Consider the following 23141-nt stretch of genomic DNA (forward strand, 5'->3'; position numbering starts at 1 on the left):
CTTCCACATCTGTCTTGTGCACTGAATTAAGGAGGGGTGGAGATCAGGGGAACAGGAACCATGCTGCTGATGATGATTATTGATTTTCCATGGATCTGTAGATCACAGTCAAGGTGTTTTCTGTGACTCAAGGAAATGATCAGAAATGAGTCCTTATCAGAAGTAAACAAATGGAAGGATGCACAGTCACATGGGGCTCCTGCAGATAAGTAAAGCAAAGTTTAGAAGTCAGATGTTATTTGTTCTTCATTTGGTAAGACATTTGATGTAAGCATTAGTGTGAATGAGTGAAAACTGTGAATGAGAACATATGATCCATGAACACTGACAGCTGCTGAGCAAAGATGCTCCTGTATCTGTAAAACCACCCCTCCATGTTCTTCTTCCCTCTCATGACCCTCTGGTTGTTTTCCAGGTTCAGCATCGCATCACAGGACAGGTGATGGCTCTGAAAATGAACACGCTGGCCAGCAACAAGGCTAACATGCTGCGAGAAGTGCAGCTAATGAACAGGCTTTGTCATCCCAACATCCTCAGGTACGTCAAAATGTGCCACAGTTTCCCCGGTCAACACTGAGATAGTAAGCTTCAACAGGCAGAAACCCCAGGCAGAACCAGACTCCCGTTAGACAGACGTCTATCATCAGAGAGAGAAAAACAAAACCGCTATAACTCAAACTGTAATCCGACAGGGAATGCAAGGATTATAGATTTTCACTGTACAATCATTGTCTGAGGAATAATCACGGTTTCACAATTTTCACAGTTATAATGCATTATTCAGGGGTTGACATGAAGGTAAATTTCCTTGGAAGCAAATCAATTTTACTGACCCAACTGTTTAACCACTGGCCCAGGAACATTGCCTTTGATTCAAAAACTGTGTATAATACTGTTATATATGTATTTTTCTGTCATACCTACAGTTGCTCTTAAAACTTCTTTTCTAATATAATGTAGATAGGCCTCAGTAATTCGGAGGGATCTCCTAATGCTAACAGATCTCCTGAGAGCACAGATTCATTTCCACAAACTGCTGTAAGATGAGATTTATTTTGGTATCATTTACTCTATGTCTCACTTAACTGTCTTTATTGAATTCTTATTTTATTTTTTCATCATTGAGTTCTGTAATGAAGTTCAAAAGACTTCTATTTCATATACTGCAGTGCCTCTTTAAGGTTGCTCAGGGTGATATTATTTGACAGTGATTTAAGGAATCCCGTTAGTTTGATGTTCTTTTTTCTTTAGCTGATGAACACTCACTCATCACGCGCTGCTAAAGTTTTCCTGAGCTCTAACGCTGTTAAGGTCTAACAGTTCAGAAGAGATGGTTACAGCGTTACACTACCTTATCTTTTCTGTAGATACTCAGCTTACTGTCTGCATAAGTCCACATCTTAGTCATTTGTTTTCAACTCTTCCGCTGATTTTCATTTGTTTCCATTTGAGGGAACTTCTCCAACATTTTACTAGAAACTGGAGGTTTAAAACCATTTTACTAGTAAAGTGGACGAAAAAAAGCCTACTTTACTATCCGAGTGCAGATGTTAACCTGTTGATTTTTGATAGGAAAGGAGGAGAGAGCAGCGGCGCTGTCTGCAGCAGTGTCTTTCATCCATTACGTGCGCGAACCTGTGCAGAGACGCAGACATAAAACGCTTACTAGATTAGTCAATAACATCATAATCCCACACTGATCGCTGCCAAAACAACAGTATGCTAACAAACAAAAACAATGTGGTTCTGTATTTGTTTTTAAAGATAGTATTTTAACTGGCTGGAGTGCACAGTCAGCTGGAGCCTTTCAGATGCACAAGGGGCAAGTGGGCCAGTTATAACGTGGATCCCTGCTGAGCTGATGTGGCGTAGCTTCCATATCCTGATAGTCAGCACTTGAAGCAGGTGCATCACTGCTATAACTTTGTTTTTGTTCTATTCAGGCTGTGCCAAAAATAATGCACCAACTTAATGTCAGTTTTTGCAAGTAAGGATAGAAACACAATGTAGCACAGCCGCTGCAATTACAAAATGGGGATGTTTTAAATCATGATTAATTGTAAGTCTGGTTAACCGTTGCATCCCTAAACTTGACTCTACAAAAGTAAATAAAATCAACTAAAATGATACAGAAAATGTCTTTAGTTTCCATCCTTGTCACTGTGTCTCGTACATAACCTCATTATTTTAAACAGACCTAACGATCAGGAGCGCTGTCAGGCAGCCATCGCTCCTGATTATAGAGGAGTCTTCCTCTTTTTAACACTTTCTCCTGCTGTTTGCCTGGCTCCACCCTATTTTTAAGGTTGGTCCTGTGATCTCTAGTAAATATATTTTTTTGGTCAAATCAAGTCCTGCACTGATGCCTTGTATGGAGAATTCATAAAGCATCCACCCCTCTCCTGTTGTTGGTTTGATCCAAAGATGCTGGATGTGGTTGCACAGACACACAGAGACAAGTAGCTGTTTAACTCTCATTGATGAGGAGTTTATCAGAGCATCAGCTGTTTTTTTTAACCTGTTAGCATGAGGTGCCATGAGTTAAACTCTCACTGGTCTAACATAAGCTCCATGCTCTAACGTAGCATCCTCTTCAGTAAGGAGAGTTCAGAGCTGCGTGTGAACACTTTGATGATGTACTCTAGTTTGTCTGTGAACATGACATCAGTCTCTGTTTATCATCATTTAAAGCTCTTTTGAATATTTCCTCTACATGTTGAGTCCTCTGTCATATTTGGTCAGAACCTCGGCTCCAAACCGACTTTTTCACCAGGTCCACCAAGTCCAACTGAAGCAGCTGCAGCTCTGGCTGTGTGGAAGTTTAGGATTCTCTCTTTGTAACATAGGAAGCCTTTCAGCACTGGATGCGATTCTCATTTTTTGGAGAGCTACCTTTAAACCTGGTGTTTCAGCTCACATCAGTAACAGAACAGGCTCACAAACACAGGAGAGATGGTCGACATCAGCTGCCTCTTTGAGATAATTCCAGACTCATCGTAAGTTTGTTGTATGGTCGAGCTACAGTAACACTGTCCTATAATCCATTTAAGCAGGTTTCAGGTGAGGGCCACAGATCAGTTCTTGACCTGTGTTGTCTGCCATATAAATTAGCAAGAGTGAGATTTTGTGTTATTTTTGGACGTCTCAGAAATCACCACTAATCTGTCATCCTGTCTTTTAGTAAGTCGTCACCCTTTCCCCTGTTAGCATCCATCAGGAAAAAGAAAATATTCATCAGCCTAAATTTCATCAGCCTTTTCTCACTGCACAGAGTCACTTAGAGGACTTCAGACCGAATGTTCTTGTCAGCAGAAAGATAAAAGAAATTTCAAAGTGTTTGTAAGTTCAGTCAGTATCTGTGGTGTTCATGAACAGAGAGGGGGAAACATCCCCTCGCTGCCTTGATTAGAACAACCAGTGGTCATGATTTAGTCAGTTTTAGTCATATTTTCCTAAAACAGATGAAATGATAAATGTACACTGATACGTCACCAGCTGACCCATCAGTTTTACATCTGTATGGCTAAATTAAATACTTCTTTACACATTAGAGCAGTCTCAAACCGTTACTTCAGTTCACTTATGACACACTAGAGGGCAGCAGAGCCACACGTTTCAAAGTCTGCCTGTGACAGTACACATACATACTTAGAAGTTGATGGTTCATGAGATGCACCTTTGAGCTGTTTCAGAAAACTGGTTGACCATTGGTTGAACTGATGCTTCACACATTTCTATTTGTTAGAGAAAGTCAAGATTGTCTAGAAGAAAGTCGAAAACGGTCGCAGTGTTCTCCTGCTTGTTTACGTTAAAAAACTATGACGATTAGTAGGGATGTCCCGATATTACATTTTCACTTCCGATACGATACCGATACTGCAGCATTGAGTATTGGCCGATACCGATATTAATCCGATACGATATCAGCATTAAACATGCATACTTTCATTACTTATTTTGTAGTATGTCTGTCATGTTAGTAAAGGCTTGATTAAGTGATATTATTCAAACAAAGAACAGTGGTCAGCAACAGTAGGTATGAGGAAAAACTGGCCCATCTATTATTAACCAATGGGTAACAGAAATTTTAACATTAAACATAAAAAATACAAGCAATTGAATAAAATAAAGAATACATTAGAAGACCCAGAAAATAACCTAAATAAATCAAATAAAAACAGCAGGAGCGGGGTCTGGAATGGACTTATTATATCGGAGTGCTTATATCGGAGATTTTAGATGCATTCCAATACAATACTGATATTTGTTTTTTTACTGATATCGGACAGATACCCGATATCAATCTCGGACTGGGACACCTTTAATGATTGGATAAAGGGACATTCCTTTTCCCTTGCGATATCATTTCTCCAAGCAAAGTTATATATAGGGCTCAGCATTTCAACATTCAGAATATGCTGCAAGGAAATGCAGGTTCTAGTTTCATATTTGTCTCATTCACTCCTAATGTGTTAGAAACACTCCCATCAGCAGCTACGCAAGTTGTTTTCCCTCCTAATGAGAGACACACTACACAATGCCCTGTCAATGTGTTTTAAAAAGTGGAAAGCCTCATAAGCCCACAGATGTTATAAATCAAGGCAAATGGGAGAGCTTACAAATAAAGGCCAAAAACTGGTTCGGCTGTGATAAATTTGGTGTTGTCTACACTACCACCTCCTGGAAGGACGGGCCTTAAGTGTAGTATGCAGTATGCAGTACCTACTACATACTACCTTCATACACAGTTTGTAGAAGAGGAATTCGAAAACGGCCTGCATTTTCCTTGTGACATCACACATATGTCTTTGCTCCAGCAGTTTCCATGGTAATGGTAAATCTCCATTCTTTTAAATGGGAGTGAAATAAAGGAATCTATTCATTTCCATTGGTCTGACACTGCAAAAGAATTTATTAAAGCCAAAAAAATTGTGACATAGACATGGCTGCATAGTCCTTTTGAATGGGAAATGGGCAATCAACAAGTGTTGTTTACACAAAAACATCTACTTTGACTTCAGATGATATTTCTGTGAACTTTAACTGTATATTATTCATGAGCAGAGCTTCCATTTTAACCTTATACAGACTCTGTAACAAAACAGAAAAATATGCCCCATAAAAAGCAAAAACTCCCCCAAAAACCCTAAATAAACACCAAAAGTGGCAGCCATCTTGAATTTGAAGGTTAAAATAAGGTCAAATCAATATGTAATTCTGAAATATGTATTTCTTAACAAAAATAAGGTCTGAAAACATGTATTGTCCATCATTGTAGGTCGAATTTTTAAAAGATCATTGCCATGACAGCCATTTTGGATTTTGGTCCTAAAAAATTTTCCCCGCCATTTTAAAAAATGCACCCCGGCTAATTTCTTTTTTTTTAGCCCTCCTAGATGACAAATCCATTGAGAAACGGACTTTCACTCACCATGGTCACGTTTCGGTCCAAAATGACCCAACTAGCTGATAATGCAGGAAACAGCAGAGAATTGTATAGAACCATTTGCATGGATGTCCCAAACCATTTGCAACTTGTTCAAAGAAATGAGAAGTGGCTTTTTTGAAGAGCACAAGTGAAACAATGATGAAGATTGAACAAGTAGCTTTGAGAATTTCCATTCTGATGTGAGAAATGAACCAAAGCAACTGAGAAAAGAAAACTGTAGAAGGGACACTATTCTAATAGATTTGTTTCTGACAGCCAAGTGTTTCCAGGTCATTTTTACACAGTCAATGAAGCCAAGGCATTAATTAAAGAAACATGATGATCCCATAAGGTGGCTCCTCCATGTACCTCTGAGGAGGACGGAGATATCTGGCCTGGTTACAACAAGAAATCATTCAAACCTCAGGATAGGTCAGAGTTAATAGTACCTGTACCGTACAGATTAAAAAATATTTGTTTCAAAAATATTCAACAACTACATTTTGAGAAAGAGAAGAGCACTCTGCATCAAATATGGAAAAAGTAACCTTTGTTAACGAATAGAATAGAATAGAATAGAATAGAATAGAATAGAATAGAATAGAATAGAATAGAACAGAACATAGGGGCTGCATGGTGGCGCAACGGTTAGCGCTACAACCTTACAACAAGGAGGTCACTGGTTTGATTCCCAGCTTGGCTGGTGGGCCTTTTTGTGTGGAGTTTGCATGTTCTCCCCGTGCATGCGTGGGTTCTCTCTGACTTCCTCCCACAGTTCAAAAACATGCTCACCAGTTAATTGGTCACTCTAAATTGTGTGTGTGTGTGTGTGTGAATGGTTGTCCGTCTCTATGTGTCAGCCCTGTGATTGACTGACGACCAGTCCAGGTTTACCCTTCCTTGACATCTGGGTTAGGCTCCAGCTACCTGCGACCCTGAACGGGATAAGCTGTATAGAAAATGAATGAATGAAAATTATAATATAATATAATATGGAAATGTGAAATGTGCAGACCAATCCGACCTCTTTTCCCTGAGTTTATGATCCATCAGACAACACAGCACACAGCTGATGAACCTTAGGCAGTGACATCGTTGTAAATGTAGTTGGACTTGCTCACTTGGTGTTTTTTGATGCCCTGCTGATAGAGTACAATTAGACTTTTTGACATTGAGACATCAGCTGTTGGTCTGGAACTAAGTGGATTGATTGATCTTGATTTAAATGTCTCATAAAAATTGTTTAGTCTCTTAATAACAAACAGTAACAATCCAAAAAATGTTTTCTTAAGGAACCCTACGCTTAACTGAATTTCTTTTAAATACATGACCGTTTTTATCCGTACATATTGGGTTCTATGAGGAACAGAATAACAGAGCTACTCCTGAACAATACTATGGAAACCATAAGCACATCTTTGATCTCTGTGTACAGTCACCTGTGTCAGCTCCAATCCATTCCAGCTTTATTTGTATAGCACCTTTCAAAACAAAGTTACAAGGTACTGCACAATAAAACACAAAATGGTTAATATCACATAAATGAAACAATAAATATAAAAGAAGAAAAAGATCAAGAAAAAGCAATACGATAAAAGTGGGTTTTAAGAAGAGATTTTAAAAATGGCACTAAGTTTGCCTGCCTAGGACCCTCTGGCAGGTTGTTCCAGAGCTTGGGGGCCCAAACAGCAAAGGCTCTGTCTCCTTCAAATGGTCTTAAAATAGACCAATGGCCTACTCAGTCAGCAGTATACTATTTTCTACCAGTGAGTTCTAAAAGTGCCATCCTCACTGAATAATTCTTGGGGTTGGCTCAGGGTAAGTCCATCTGACATCAAAACACCCCCTGTGGACTAATGAATTTAGCACACCCTATACTTCAGAAGTTCAAGAAGCCAAATGATAAGACCGCTGACATGACTGTAGGCTGAAACAGTAGTATCAGCTGATCAATAATGAAGTGTGCACCTAAACTTGACTGAAGGGGCTTTCGGCACAGGAACAGCTCAACTACCTAGAAATACAGCAGCAGGGGCGTCGGTGGCGCAGTTGGAGAATGCGCTTGGTCGGTGATCAGAAGGTTGCAGGTTCAAGCCCAGCTGGGTGACACATGGCGATGTGTCCTTGGGCAAGACACTTAACCCCTAGTTGCTCCCACTGCTGCGTCAGTGGTGTGTGAATGGGTATGAAAGGGTGTGATTGTGTTAGATATACTGATGGATAGCTGTCATAGTAAAGATTGGATCCATCAGTGTGTGAATGTGCGAGCGAATGGGTGTGGATGGGTAAGTGTGACCTGTGGTGTACAGCAGCTTTGAGTGGTCCATGACTAGAAAAGCGCTATATAAGCTCAAGTCCATTTACCATTTAAATGAGCAAAATGAAATAACATCAACTCTCAGAGGATCTCTTTGAGTCACTTTTCTGCTCTGGCTGTTTGCAGGTGGAACATCTGGTGGGTTCTGCAGCTTTGGCGGCCATCAAGGCCCGTCCTCCTTTACACACATTGTTGCAGCTCTTGTTGAAACCTTTTTGTGTGAAGCTGTGTTTTTAATCTGTTTGTTAACCTCTCATCAGGTTCCTCGGTGTGTGTGTGCATGAAGGTCAACTCCACGCTCTGACTGAGGTAAAAGAAGCCTGCGACTTGTTTTGCAAAATTACCAGGTCTCCTCAAATAGAAAACGTCCTACACGTCCATGTTGACCCATGACAAGGACAGTACTCAGTGGAAGGGTTGTAGTTCCAAACTTCTGTTGACAACGTGGGCCAACATGAGCTGATGGCCCCCCCTCCTCTGCCCCTCTTTAGTATATCAATGGAGGGAACCTGGAGCAGCTGCTGGACAGCGACCTCTACCTGTCCTGGAGCGTCAGGATTGATTTGTCCCTGGACATCGCCAGAGGACTGCAGTACCTCCACAGCAAGGGCATCTTCCACAGAGACCTAACCTCAAAGGTACAGCACTGATGGATGGATGGATGGATGGATGGATGGATGGATAATAGATGATAGATGGATCCTTAAATTGATGGATGTACTTATAAAAGGATAGCTTAAAGGATGAAATTAATGAATAAATGAATAAATTAATGAATAAATGAATTGATAAATAGATAAATGGGTGGATGGATGGATTGAAAAAAGGGGTTGATTAAATTGATGAATTGATGGATGGACAGATGGATAGATGGATGGATGGTTGAAGTGATTGATGGATGGATGATGAATTGATAAATGGATGAAAGATGGACAGATGGATGAATTGATACATGGATAGATAGATGGATGATAAATTGATTAATGGATTGATGGATGGATGGATGAAATGATTAATGGATAAATTGATGGATGATAAATTGATAAATGGATAGACAGATGGATGATGAATTGATAAATGGATTGATGGATGGATGGATGAAATGATTAATGGATAAATTGATAAATGGATAGATGAATTGATGGATGAACAGATGGATGGATGGATGGATGGATGGAAAAATGGAAAAATGGATAGAAGGATGGATAAATTGATGAAATGATTAACGGATAAATTGATGGATGGATGGACTGATAAATGATTGATGGATGGATGGATGAATTAATAAATGGATAGATGGATGGATGGATGGATGGATGGATGGATGGATGGATGGATGGATGAATTAATAAATGGATAGATGGATGGATGGATGGATGGATGGATGGATGGATGAATTGATAAAAGGATTGATGGTTGGAAAGATGAATCGAAAAATGGATAGATGTATGGATGGACGGATGGATGAATTGATAAATTGATAGATAGATGGATGGATGCATGGATGGATGAAATGATAAATGGATAAATTAACGGATGGATATACTGATAAATGATAGATGGATGGATGGATGAATTAATAAATGGATAGATGGATGGATATATGGATGGATGGATGGATGGATGAATGAAATTATTAAATGGATAGATGGATGGATGGTTGCAGTGATAAATGGATACATGGATGGATGATGAATTGATAAATGGATTTGATGGACGGATGGATGAATTGATAAATGGATAGATAGATGGATGATGAACTGATCAATGGATTGATTGATGGATGGATGTATGAAATGATTAATGGATAAATTGATGGATGGATGATTTGATAAATGTATAGATAGGTGGATTGATGAAATGATTGATGGATAAATTGATGGATGGATGAATTGATAAATGGATAGATAGGTGAATTGATGAAATTGATGGATAAATGGATGGATTGATGGATGGATGGATTGATGGATGGATGGATGAATTGATAAATGGATGGATAGATAGATGGATGCATGGATGGATGAAATGATTAATGGATAAATTAACGGATGGATAAACTGATAAATGATAGATGGATGGATGGATGAAATTATCAATGGATAAATTGATGGATGGATGAATTGTTAAATGGATAGATGGATGGATGGTTGAAGTGATAAATGGATGGATGGATGGATGATGAATTGAGAAATGGATTTTATGGATGGATGGATGATTTGATAAATGGATAGAAAGATGGATGATGAATTGATAAATGGATTGATGGATGGTCGGATGAAATGATTAATGGATAAATTGATGGATGGATGAATTGATAAATGGATAGATAGGTGAATTGATGAAATGATTGATTGATAAATTGATGGATGGATGAACTGATAAATGGATAGATAGGTGAATTGATGAAATGATTGATGGATAAATTGATGGATGATGAATTGATAAATGAATTGATGGATAGATGGATGAAATGATAAATGGATAAATTGATGGATGGACGAATTGATAAATGGATTGATGGATGGATGGATTGATGGATGGATGGATGGATGGATGGATGGATGAATGGATGGATGAATTGATAAATTGATAGATAGATAGATAGATAGATAGATGGATGCATGGATGGATGAAATGATAAATGGATAAATTAACGGATGGATATACTGATAAATGATAGATGGATGGATGGATGAATTAATAAATGGATAAATGGATGGATGGATGGATGAAATTATTAATGGATAAATTAATGGTTGGATGAATTGTTAAATGGATAGATGGATGGATGGTTGAAGTGATAAATGGATAGATGGATGGATGATGCATTGATAAATGGATTGATGGATGGATTGATGAATTGATAAATGGATAGAAAGATGGATGATGAATTGATAAATGGATTGATGGATGGATGGATGAAATGATTAATGGATAAATTGATGGATGGATGAATTGATAAATGGATAGATAGGTGGATTGATGAAATGATGAATGGATAAATTGATCAATGGATGAATTGATAAATGGATTGATGGATGGATGGATGGATGGATGGATGGATGGATGGATGGATGGATGGATTGATAAGTGGATAGATGGATGGATGGATGGATGGATGGATGGATGGATGGATGGATGGATGGATGGATGGATGGATTGATAAATGGATTGATGGATGGATGGATGAATGGATAGATAGATAGATAGATAGATAGATAGATAGATAGATAGATAGATAGATAGATAGATAGATAGATAGATAGATAGATAGATGGATGCATGGATGGATGAAATGATTAATGGATAAATTAACAGATGGATAAACTGATAAATGATAAATGGATGGATGGATGAATTAATAAATGAATATGGATGGATGGATGGATGGATGGATGGATGGATGGATGGATGGATGAAATTATTAATGGATAAATTGATGGATGGATGAATTGTTAAATGGATAGATGGATGGATGATGAATTAATAAATGGATTTTATGGTTGGATGGATGAATTGATAAATGGATAGATAAATGGATGATGAATTGATAAATTAATTGATGGATGGATGGATGAAATGATTAATGGATAAATTGATGGATGGACGAATTGATAAATGGATTGATGGATGGATGGATGGATGAATGGATGGATGAATTGATAAATAGATAGATAGATAGATAGATAGATAGATAGATAGATAGATAGATAGATAGATAGATGGATGCATGGATGGATGAAATGATTAATGGATAAATTAACAGATGGATAAACTGATCAATGATAAATGGATGGATGGATGAATTAATAAATGGATAGATGGATGGATGGATGGATGGATGGATGGATTGATGGATTGATTGAAATTATTAATGGATAAATTGATGGATGGATGAATTGTTAAATGGATAGATGGATTGATGGTTGAATTGATAAATGGATAGATGGATAGATGATGAATTAATAAATGGATTTTATGGATGGATGGATGAATTGATAAATGGATAGATAGATGGATGATGAATTGATAAATGGATTGATGGATGGATGGATGAAATGATTAATTGTTAAATTGATGGATGGATGAATTGATTAATGGATAGATAGGTGGATTGATGAAATGATTAATGGATAAATTGACGGATGGATGAATTGATAAATGGATTGATGGATGGATGGATGAATTGATAAATGGATAGATAGATAAATGGTTGGATGGATGGATGAAATGATTAATGGATAAATTAATGGATACGATAGATGGATGGATGGATGAATTAATAAATGGACAGATGGATGGATGGGTGAATTTACAGATGGATAGATGGATGGATGATGAATTGATAAATGGATTGATGGGGGGATGGATAAAATGATTAATGGATAAATTGATGGATGGATGAATTGATAAATGGATTGATGGGTGGATGGATAAAATGATTAATGGATAAATTGATGGATGGATGACGAAGTGATAAATAGATTGATGGGTGGATGGATGAAATGATTAATTGATAAATTGATGGATGGTTGGATGAATTGATAATTGGATTGATGGATGGATAGATGAAATGATTAATGGATAAATTGATGGATGGATGAATTGATAAATGAATAGATGGGTGGATTGATGACTTGGTTGATAAATTGATAAATTGATGGATGGACAGATAAAGGATTGACTGATAGATGGATCGATGGTTTGATGGATCATCTTGTATAATGGTGTTTTTTTGCATGTTTATTTTTCTGGGTTTATTTAAATGTTTTGGGTTTTTTTTGTATTCAAATATTTACAATTTTTTTGGGGTCAGGTTTTTTTTTTCTAACCCCTTCTTACTACTTACTGTCAGTCGGTTGTTTTTTGATACAGCATCCTCAGGTATGAAATGTCTAACTGTCACAGGCTGCACACTCTTTACAGATGATAATGTAGTTCACAGTAAATAGCGGGGTATTCCACAAAGCTGGCTAAAAAAGGCCGGGCTATTCCGGGTAAGGGCCTTTTTCCAACTGCCCCCTACATGCTCCCTCTCCATGATGGAGTGCACTCCGTCACGGAGTCGCACTCGCAGCTGAATGAAGTTCACTTCATCAGGGTGTAGGGTATAAATACAGCTTTGGGACAGAAACTTCACTGGATCTCAGGCGGAAACAGATAAACAAAGAAAAAAAAGAAAATAGAACGTAGAAAATACAAAAGAAACTTACTGTCATGCTTCTTTGGCTGCATTTCTTTTTTAATTGAAGAGTTTTTCATGTTTCAGTCTCACTTGAATGAATTCTTTTGTTTATGTTACAGTCCCTGTAAATTTTAAACACTCAAATAAACACCAACTGTCTGATCAAACAGGCCTTAATCAATGACATGTACATCTTAAGTTGTGAACAATTGCATGACAATCATTAAATATTTGTGTTAGTTTAACAGTGATTGTGCAGGCACATATGCGTGGAACTTACATTTGTCTGTTGCTTCCTCCATGGCTGACACCAGACACAATTTAGCGCTGCACGTGTTAAGGGAGTCAGAATCCGTGCAGACTCGCTTGTGGAGGGTTTTATTGCCCAATCCCCCTCCCCGCGGATCAGTTTGGGATGGCCCTTAATGTGGCGGACCCTCTGCGAGAACGTGCAAACAGAGGGGTAGTGGGTAGGGAGAGTATGCAGAGGGCGGTTTGAAAAAGGCCCTAAGCGTGGCTTGAATAAGAGGCCACTTTAATCTTAGCTGCAACTCGTTCCACTAACGAGGCTCAGCTGATTTTCAGGCTCATTCAAGCCAGGCTGATCCAAGCTGCTGTCGGAATGACGAAATCATGTCAAAACCGAGAACTGACACGTTTCCCTCAGCAGAGAAAAAACTCCTCATTGAGTTGTGTAAGGACTGCAAGGGGAAAATCGAATAAAAGGGTCACACCGTTGCAAGTAGTAAAGCGAGGCAGAGACAGTGCTGGTTCAAGAATACCATACTTATGTAGACCTGTGACAAATTACCACTGACGGAGTTTGATCACATTTTTTTCAGTATATATATATATATATATATATATATATATATATATATATATATATATATATATATGAAGACAGCGTAGGAGACATGGATGAAACAGCATAGTTGTTTTGTAGATTTTGTGTAATGTGATGCTGGTATTCTGCATGTCGGCCTGATTCATGTTCTTGATTTGACAAATATATCCATAATGAATTGATACAGCAGCAACATAGGTAACACCCATAACCAAAGTACGCAAACTTAGAAAAAACTGGGCATCACTGAATGCTTATTACAGCGTTTTCAGTCCCAGGGCATTTCCGTGTAAACGCAGATTTTTTTCACTGCATTTCAGTGTTTTCAGATGAAACGTTGTTGTGTAAACCGGGCCTGAGATGCAGCTGAGGTAAGCATAACTGTAAGCCTGACTGGGACCAGGCTTGTCGTGCTGGCTGATTTACCATGGTTACCAAGTCACACTAGCCCTAAGCCTCGTTTGTGGAACTGAACTTGCACTTAAGTTAGTGAGCCTAACTGAAATAAGCCAGGCTTTGAGCTAAGCCAGCTCTGTGGAATACCCCCCAGGTCAGGGTTTCAAGCTAAGTTAACGGTATTGTTGAACACAGTTTAGAGCCCTGGCTCATGGTTTTAGTAGAACCTCTTGACTGTTCCTCTGTGCAGAACTGTCTGGTTCGCTGCGACAACGGCTCCTTTACTGCGGTGGTGGGAGACTTTGGCCTGGCAGAGAAGATCCCAGATTACAGGTCAGTGAGGAGAATAAGGACTGACTGTTCCTGCTGTGTAAACGCTTCATTTTCATTCAAAACTGTTCTTTTACCAGAGAAGTTTCTTGATAATCTTGTGTAATCTTGTTTCCAGACAGAGTATGATGTCACTGAAAAGTGATCTGTTCTTTATTCTTGTAGTACTAACCCCTGCATACACAATACATTTAAAGTCTGTTAAGTGTCAGTGCTGGAGCCAGACTGTGGGGTCTGAACTTCCCTGTGTCTCTCTGCAGTGACTGTGTGGGGAAGCAGCCTCTGGCCATCGTTGGCTCCCCCTACTGGATGGCTCCTGAAGTCCTGAGAGGAGAGCTGTACAATGAGAAGGTGAGGCTGCTTTCATGTTCAGAAAGTTGGTGTTAGATAAAAAATACTCAGCCAGGCTCTTTGAAGTGCAACTGTTGGACAAGCCCACTTACCAAAAAGCCAAAGTTCCTCATGCATCCCTATTAAAACAGTGCTCATTCCACTGCACAAGTCATTACATACAAAAATCTGCCAGCACACTATACATTTCTTCCTCTCTCTTTCCTTCCAAAAAGGCATCAGAATGTATATGTAGCATTAGCATATGTTTGTTTAGCATTGGCATGTATGTGAAGCATTAGTGTCTGTGTGAAGCATTAGCATTTGTGTAAATCATTAGCATGAAAGAGAATTGTTTAGAGAAATGCACAAGCTGTTGTGCACATGTTTATGTGTGAAATGCCCAAAGCCACTGAGAAAATGTGAAATGAAATGTGTTACTAAAAGAGAATCAAGCAGTGCTTGGATTTAAAGACTGGCTCTGAAAAGATTGTCTAGTATCCATGACTCTTTTCCACCTCATAAGCTCTTGTTTACCACTTATGCACTTCAGCACTAACCTACACACACACAACATTCATTGCTGTTGCTCTGCTCAGGTGGATGTGTTTGCATATGGCATCATCCTATGCGAGATCATTGCCCGGATTGAAGCTGATCCGGACTTCTTGCCAAGGACAGAGGTGAGTGGATCCTGATTGTAGGACTCTGGATGTCAGAGCCATGGAGAGTCTGTGTGTATCACCAACTTCTGTCAGAGGTCACTCTCTGCTTACCTGATTATATACTCAGTCTTTTTATTTTATGTCTTTATTGACACATGATACAAGTGACCTCTTATTTACATATTAGTTAAAGAACAGAAAACGAAACAGAAAGAACAGAAAAAAGAAAAATTAAATGATCATAGTTTAATTTTTACAACTGAATTTTTTATTCAAAACAAAAAGCGAAAGAAACACACACACACACACACACACACATATGTGTGTGTTCGTGTGTGTGTGTGTGTGTGTGTGTGTGTGTGTGTGTGTGTGTGTGTGTGTGTGTGTGTGTGTGTGTGTGTGTGTGTGTGTGTGTGTGTGTATGTGTGTGTGATGTTTGAAATAAACCCTTCTTCATAAAGGATTATTCCACCAAACAGAACCTCAAAGCCGGCCAAGGATTGCACCTTGAAGTCATATGTAGGAAGGATTTGGGAACATTGCACAGTCCTGGCACAGTGAGGTCTGACTGACTGAGGCTGGTGAAATGGCTAATAGACAGAAGAGTCAGTGCAGGCCAGTTGTTGCTGGTCTGAACGTGTCCTGGTTTGAAGACCAGCTGCACAGTTTTGACTGATTACAAAGTGACTGCTTAAAGCTGAATGTGATTTTTCCACATGCAGGATTTCGGTCTGGACGTGGATGCATTTGAGAATATGGTTGGGGACTGTCCACCTGTGTTCTTTAGCCTTGCTGTCACCTGCTGTAATGTAAGTGTACCAACAGGCTCATGCAGAGACAGACTCTGAGTTGGGTCTTCATTACATGGACTAAGTAACTGTTATTAGCCCTGGACTGATAACAAATTTTTCTGAATGTTACATTTTCCCATAATAATTTACAATAAACAATATTATTGACGATATTACATTGAGACCAAATTAACCACTCATATAATTATAATGTATTATAATAATGAACACCCCCTTTTTAATGCAATAAATTTGTATTTCTCATGAGTATTTTTTACTGTTGTAATTGGGATATTAATAACTTCCAAATATAATAATAATTATTATTATTATAATTTTAGTTATGATAATAAAATTGACTCTGAATCAAAAATTGCAGTTAAATAGAAAACTGTATTCAAGAGTGCAGCATTTCTTTTGCAAAGTAGTGAATCTCACTTTCTGTGTCCATGTAAATTTTCATCATCCAGGTCAGAGTTATTCTGAACACTCCAAACAGAGGAAACTGGACTGATCAGGGTTTGTGGAGATATTTCTCCTCTCGTTCATGAGGCTTCATCATCCTCATCATCATCCCTAACTATAAACAGTCCAGCTGTCTCCATTTGAAGCATTCAGAATAAACATTCTGTGAGCGCACACCATTTTGCACTGTTCCATTATTATTTACTTTGTTGATCAAAGGCCTCAGTGAGTGTTGACTATCGGGATGAAGGCTCTGCATCTGCAGGTGCAGTTTCTTCCCCAGCTGAGAAAACTGGGTTGGGTGGTTGTTTTTTAGGTGGGCATGTGAGTTTTTTGTGTTGCCTTTTTTGTTGCTGCACACTGGCTCATCCATGTTGATGGGCTCACCTTGCTCGTTCAGTTCCAAGGCAAAATTGATCTACACTTTACAAATCATTGTTTTTCCTCCTAATTTCTATCACATTGACTTGTGTCACCCCTCTCTGTGTTTATGCTAGCCCGATGCTAGCAGCCCCACCTCCCCCCAGAGACAAAGATTTTGGATGACTGACAAGAGAGTTTACTCTGTTCATTCTGCAACAGAACAATCATGCCCAGGTGCTGAGAGCAATGCACAGAGTGAACCCTCTTGTCATCCAGCATGTTCAGAGGCAAGAGACAAGGAAAACAAACACGCATACACATGGCAGTATATTGAGCCCAGCGAAATCACTGAGTTCATTTCATTTATCGAGCGATTAATTGATTTGACTATCGTCCCTGGCCTACCTGTTATCAGAGGGAACGTAGTCCAACTGAGGGTACAGAGACATTATTTAGCCCAACAAAGGCTTTCAGGACTTGGAATCTGAGTTCACTTACGGCATCCTAACATCACATTCAAGGTACACATAATGCTGAAGATGACTTCAGCAGGCAGATGTAGCTCCTTGTGAAAGCCATGGCTGGAGCTGCAGGTCCAGTTTGTAAATGAAGAGGATGTCTGTCTTTGACTCAGGTAGAGAAACTGGATTAACTCCTCAGCACTCCACATTTTGTAAAGTTCCTCTTTTTTATTCTCTTTCAGATGAGTGCAGAGAGGCGTCCTTCCTTCTCCGACATTGTCTTCACACTGGAAAGCATAGAGCGGGACGAAGAGGGCGAGAAGCCCATCGACCTGGGTAAAAATGCCTCCTTTTCTTTCTTTTTCCAAAAGTCGAACTGAAACCCTCCAACAGCTTTTCAGCATAAAGACACTGAGCCATTCCTGCTCAGCACAGAATTGTTCATGCTGAAGAAATACTGATACCATAAACACAAGACCCTGCCCTGGTTTCGGACTTTTAATGTTGAGGGGAATGTTTTCTGACCGCTGGATTCCTTACAAGTTACAAAAGATGGATTTCTTCAGCCAACAGTCATGAACTTACCATTAGCTGCAGTGTCATCCTTTGGTCTACTGGACCTGATCTGACCTTGACTAAAGGTCATACATTTAGCCGGTGATATGCCGGTGTGTGTCAGGATTCCTCCACCATGGGTAAAGAGCTGGCATTAATCTTCAACAAGTTACGCAGCCGGGGCTGCTCGGTGGCACAACAGTTAGTGCTGCTGCCTCACAGCAAGAAGGTCACTGGTTTGAATCCCAGCTTGGCTGGTGGGTCTTTCTGTGTGGAGTCTGCATGTTCTCCCCGTGCATGAGTGGGTTCTCTCCGGGTACTCCTGGTTTCCTCCCACAGTCCTAAAACATGCTCACCAGGTTAATTGATCACTCTAAATTGTCCCTAGGTGTGAGTGAATGGTGAATGGTTGTCTGTCTCTGTGTCAGCCCTGTGATTGGCTGGCAACCAGTCCCGCCTCTTGCCCAATGACAGCTGGGATAGGCTTCAGTCACCCGCGAAGTTACACAGCCTCAGGTGCCACCCAAGACAGAGCATGAGACCAGCTGGAGCAGACCCAGTTTAGGCTCCTCAAACCTGATTTATACTCTGTAATGGGTCAAAGCTGAAGCCTACACCACAGCCTAACGTGCACCCACTCCCAAAGGAAACTACATGTGAATACCACGCAGGCAGCAAGTCTTGTTCTGTGGCTATCAGTCATTTCCTGCAGTAGTCTGAGCTGTCCAATCAGCACTAGCAGAACACACACGGGGGTTCCCATGCTTCCCAGCAAACAAACACGCAGGAAACAGCAGAGCAGCAGACAGGAATCAACACCCCCCAGATGTGTTTCATCAGCATGTGGGAGAGTGCTGCAGACACAGTGTTCATGTGGTGCTCAGGGCCATATTTGCAGTTCTGGAGAGTAACTGTGGAGTCAGGGCAGAAATATGAACAGTGCTTTGTTGTATTTAATGTTATGCTTGTGCTGATTTCTGAACATCATCTTTAACATCTTCCCTTCTCTTTCTCACCCAGAACTAATAGCTGTTGATGTCAGTCCATACCGGCGCCTCAGCTCCCCTTGTCACCCCAGCGATCGGAGCCAGCATCGGCAAGGCTTGGCAAGAAGCCAATCCGACATGTTACCCCCAGCAACCCTGACCCCTTTCCTCCTTGGGACCCCAGCAAGGGTCAACCCCTTCTCTCTTCGACAGGATCTAAATGGGGGCAGATGCAAACTCTTAGACACACCTAGCAAGTCTGTCATCTCACTGACTTTCACCCTTCCTGCACTGCAGGACCCGTGTGCCTCCCCCCACCTCCTGAGAGGTATACCAGGGGCAAGAGCTCCTCCAAGGAGGTGCCGGTCGCTCCCCTGTACCCCTGAACTGAGTCGGACCGTAGCGCTGCCCAGAGATATGGATGAAAAGCTGGAAGCAACAGAGGATGTCAGCACTGGGACACTGACCAACAGGACACCGACCAATGGGACACTGACTGACGGGACATTGACTGACGGAACAGGGCAGGTGAAAGAGGCCAAGGAGAGGAAGCTGGATGGGAGGTTGCTGGTAGACCCCAGGAAGGAAACCCAAAGGAAGGAACTGTTACAGGAGAACGGTGGGCTGGGACTGGACTCAGCTCCTTTTGTTGGACTGGAGATGGTGTCTTTGGAGAGGCTGGAGGAGGAGGCTGAGGACAAGGTGGAGGACAGTGTTTGTCTAACTGAACCTATGGACTGTACTAAGTCTCCTGAGCCAGCAGACAGTGCTTTGGACCCCAAACCTGAAAGAACCTTGCTCACCTGCGTTTCATCATCATCATCATCATCCTTACAGTCCAACGGCTGGAGATTCCCCATCTCCAATGGACCGCCCTCCTTACCTCCACTTCCACAACTGGACAATAACAATGGCACAGCTGCTGTGATTGGCCAGCAGGTGCAGTGGGGTGTAGGGGGGTGTACCAATGGTTACAGCAGAGCCCAGGTCCTGTCCTCTGAGCCCAGTGGCTCCTATGAGCAGGATGAGGTCATATCCTGTCCTGGATGTTGTCTTGTGGGTTTGAGTTTCCCTTCAGTGTGCCTCCGTGGTTCAGCTGCCATGCCTCCACCTCACCGAAAGGCTTCATTACCACGACAGCGCGCTTTTCGGAACCTCAACGGTACCATAACCGGCAGCGCTGCATCACCAGCAACAGCAGCCACCTCGGCAACCAAATCTCTATTCTGCCGCAGCTCAACTGGACTAGTGGGAGCTGGGCCGTCAGTGACCTGTGAGCCAGGCCGGTCCCTGCCAGAGGCTCAGACATAAACCAGTTCAGAGGGAGGGCTTTTAGCACTTCATGTGACAACAGTACAAGTCAAACTGTTGTTTTGCCCACATTGAGAATCCAACACCTCCCCCTGCTGACCAGGATGTTGTTCATTCTTTGCAGCTGGCAGGGGCTGATGTTGTTTGGGTGCCAACTGCTGAGCGGGGGGTGGGGGTTAAACACAGTGCATCACTGTGACTGCAGAGAACATGGTGGTGTGAAGGACGAGGTGGAGAAGGCCCACTCCCAGTCCTGTCAGACCAATCGGTTTTTGGTTTTCCTAACAAGCTGTGGCTGTTTGCTGTTCAGCTTTGAACCACACTTTGGTTTTTCCATCAGCAGATGTATAAACTGAACCAGCCAGCTATCTTCCTCCTGCTGCATCTTAAGAGACCACTTTTTTTTATCTCAGTCAGGGGTAGTTGACAGCTTACAGAGAGCAAGAGGGATCACGTGAGAAGCAGCTGCAGCTCCCTTGATGCGGAACAGTTCAAGGTGAAACTGCCTGATCAGTGTTTTCCTGCTTTTCATGGAAAGGTCAGGTGTTTTGATAGGAGGGTACCCCGGCAGGTTTTCAAAGGGCCTAGTGGTGAAAATGAACCCGGGGGGGGGGGGGGGGGGGTATTTAAAGCTTTGAGAGTTAATGGCGCTTACAGCCAAAGCACAGGCTTCACTGCTTGGTCGGGCAGAACGTGAGTTGGCTCACTGTCTTTGTGACGGATGTTTGACGTTGTCAGGTGTCATAAGGCAGGTCTGGTTTTAACAGCCAGGACCAGAAACTCTGAACTGGTCTGGAACCAAACAGAGCAGCTGGTCTAACTGACAGGGATGCACACCTCATCTGAACCAAATGAAACTGAACTCATTTTGCCCTTTATGGTGCTAAACCCTGCTCAAGAAGCTATCATGGGCTCATAGGCCTTGGGACCAAGTCAACAAGCTCCTTTGTTATCAGTTTGCTTCAGCAAGGGCTTATACGACTTGTTCCTTCTCACCAAAGGCAACAAGAACATTGATTTTAGCGAGTAAACGGCATAGCACTTGGATGCGATCCAGTGATTGGCTCTCTGAAGACACCTACTGCCCCCTGTATTCTCCTAATCATCCACCTGAGGTAGCATTCCTGCCGTGACATCACCAAAGCACTTGATTCCTAGAGAGCAGCCCAGACAGCATGGCCCTGAACCACTGCTCAGGAAACCATTCCTGCCCTGCACCACCACGCAACACCACACTGTCCACATCAAGAGTGAAGCAACTGCAAGCTCCACAGAGCTTCAGTGTTTGGACATATCAGTCTGATTCATGTGTTTCACAGAGGCCACAGGCCGTGGCTCATCTACCACGTGACCAACAGTTTAGTTCGTTTTCCCGTAAGTCCAGCAAGGATCAGTTCCAGGATCCCTCTGAGGGACATCATTTAATGTTTGAGCTGTGCTCGACCTCCCATCGACTGTAATCAGCCGTACTTCTGGCCCCTCAAAGTGCTTCTGCTGTGATTTGACAACTATTAAAAAAGGATGTTCTGAAGGACAAAAGGGATTCAAATGGTGTTTCTGAGGCAACCTGAAACGGGAGAGTGTATCTCACCACTGTCGGTCTTTTCAGACACAGGGTCAGACAAATTATCACCTGGATCTGAAGAATTCACAGTGTAAAACAAAGCATTTATTGCACAACTTTGCTGATGCCCTTGATTTGTATAGTCAAAGTAAGAGCTGTGTTCTTGTCTGTTGTTCTCTTCACATTGACTCAGAATGTAAAAACCTTTCCCTGACGTTTCCTCGCAACATGAGCCCAGTTTCTATGAGGGGAGCAGAAGATGATGGCTGCCAGCAGAGTTTACTGCAGCAGGCAGTGTGCAGCTGCTGCTTCATGGACATATGTGATTTAACACACACACACACACACACACACACACACACACACACACACACACACACAGATTTTTGACTGTATTTACCTGGGGGGTATTGCACAAAACCAGGATAAGGGATTAAGCTGGCAAACATTGGTTATTCTGGATGAAGTTAGCCTCAAATCGGTTGAACAAAAGCTGGTCAAGTTTATCCCGGACTAGTTACCATGGTGATTTATTCTCTGCAGCTAGCCTGCTGCAGACCAGACTAACTACCAGGATAAGATTAATCCTGTGCTGGCTCTGCTCTCTGTAATGTAAGAAATGAGCATGGTTTACAGCATTTCCATGCTTTTTCTCCACGTTACATCATTTAATCATCCTGCATCCAAATCTTACAACTGTAGTCATCGCATTTGCTGGTTGACTTTAGTGTTATTTATTTGCACAGATTATGTGAAGACAAAAATAACTTTTAACACAGACAGTTGAGAATCCTTTCTTTATTAATACAAGTCCTACGATAAAAGATTTAAAATTGTTATAAAGAAAATGGAAAAAAACAGGCCTTACTGAAATTGGTACTAAACCAAACTGATGTAAAAAAAAATAAAAAATAAAAATAAAAAAGCCAACCCTAAACTTACAGAATGAGTAGGAGAAACAAAGGACAAATAAATATATCACACCACTGAAATGGACTACAATATAACAGACTAATTTTGTCTTAACTGTTTCACGAAAATAGGAAAATCGTCCTTTTTTAGGACTGCACCTTTAGGAGTGAAAGGGTCCCACATCATTCTGACTACACTTTTTAACTTAAACAATCTTTCTATTCATTCATTCGGT

General features: G+C 41.0%; 1 protein-coding gene across 2 annotated transcripts in view; it reads left to right on the plus strand.

The window, feature by feature from the left end:
* Positions 1-21041, plus strand: part of tesk1a (testis associated actin remodelling kinase 1a) — a 62316-nt gene extending 41275 nt beyond the window's left edge. For both annotated transcript variants that reach the window (XM_074693037.1, XM_074693030.1), the window contains 9 exons: positions 416-537; positions 8006-8054; positions 8237-8383; positions 14424-14506; positions 14764-14854; positions 15433-15516; positions 16221-16307; positions 17821-17914; positions 19154-21041. In XM_074693037.1, the coding sequence (XP_074549138.1) occupies positions 416-537; positions 8006-8054; positions 8237-8383; positions 14424-14506; positions 14764-14854; positions 15433-15516; positions 16221-16307; positions 17821-17914; positions 19154-20430 (2034 nt within the window). In that variant the 3' untranslated portion in view covers positions 20431-21041. The remainder of the gene's footprint in view (positions 1-415; positions 538-8005; positions 8055-8236; positions 8384-14423; positions 14507-14763; positions 14855-15432; positions 15517-16220; positions 16308-17820; positions 17915-19153) is intronic.
* Positions 21042-23141: the final 2100 nt, after the last annotated feature.

The sequence above is a fragment of the Halichoeres trimaculatus genome, unplaced genomic scaffold (assembly GCF_033239565.1).
Source record: "Halichoeres trimaculatus isolate MK-OKI-2021-1 unplaced genomic scaffold, fHalTri1.1 fHalTri1_scaffold_2, whole genome shotgun sequence".
Taxonomy (NCBI): domain Eukaryota; kingdom Metazoa; phylum Chordata; class Actinopteri; order Labriformes; family Labridae; genus Halichoeres; species Halichoeres trimaculatus.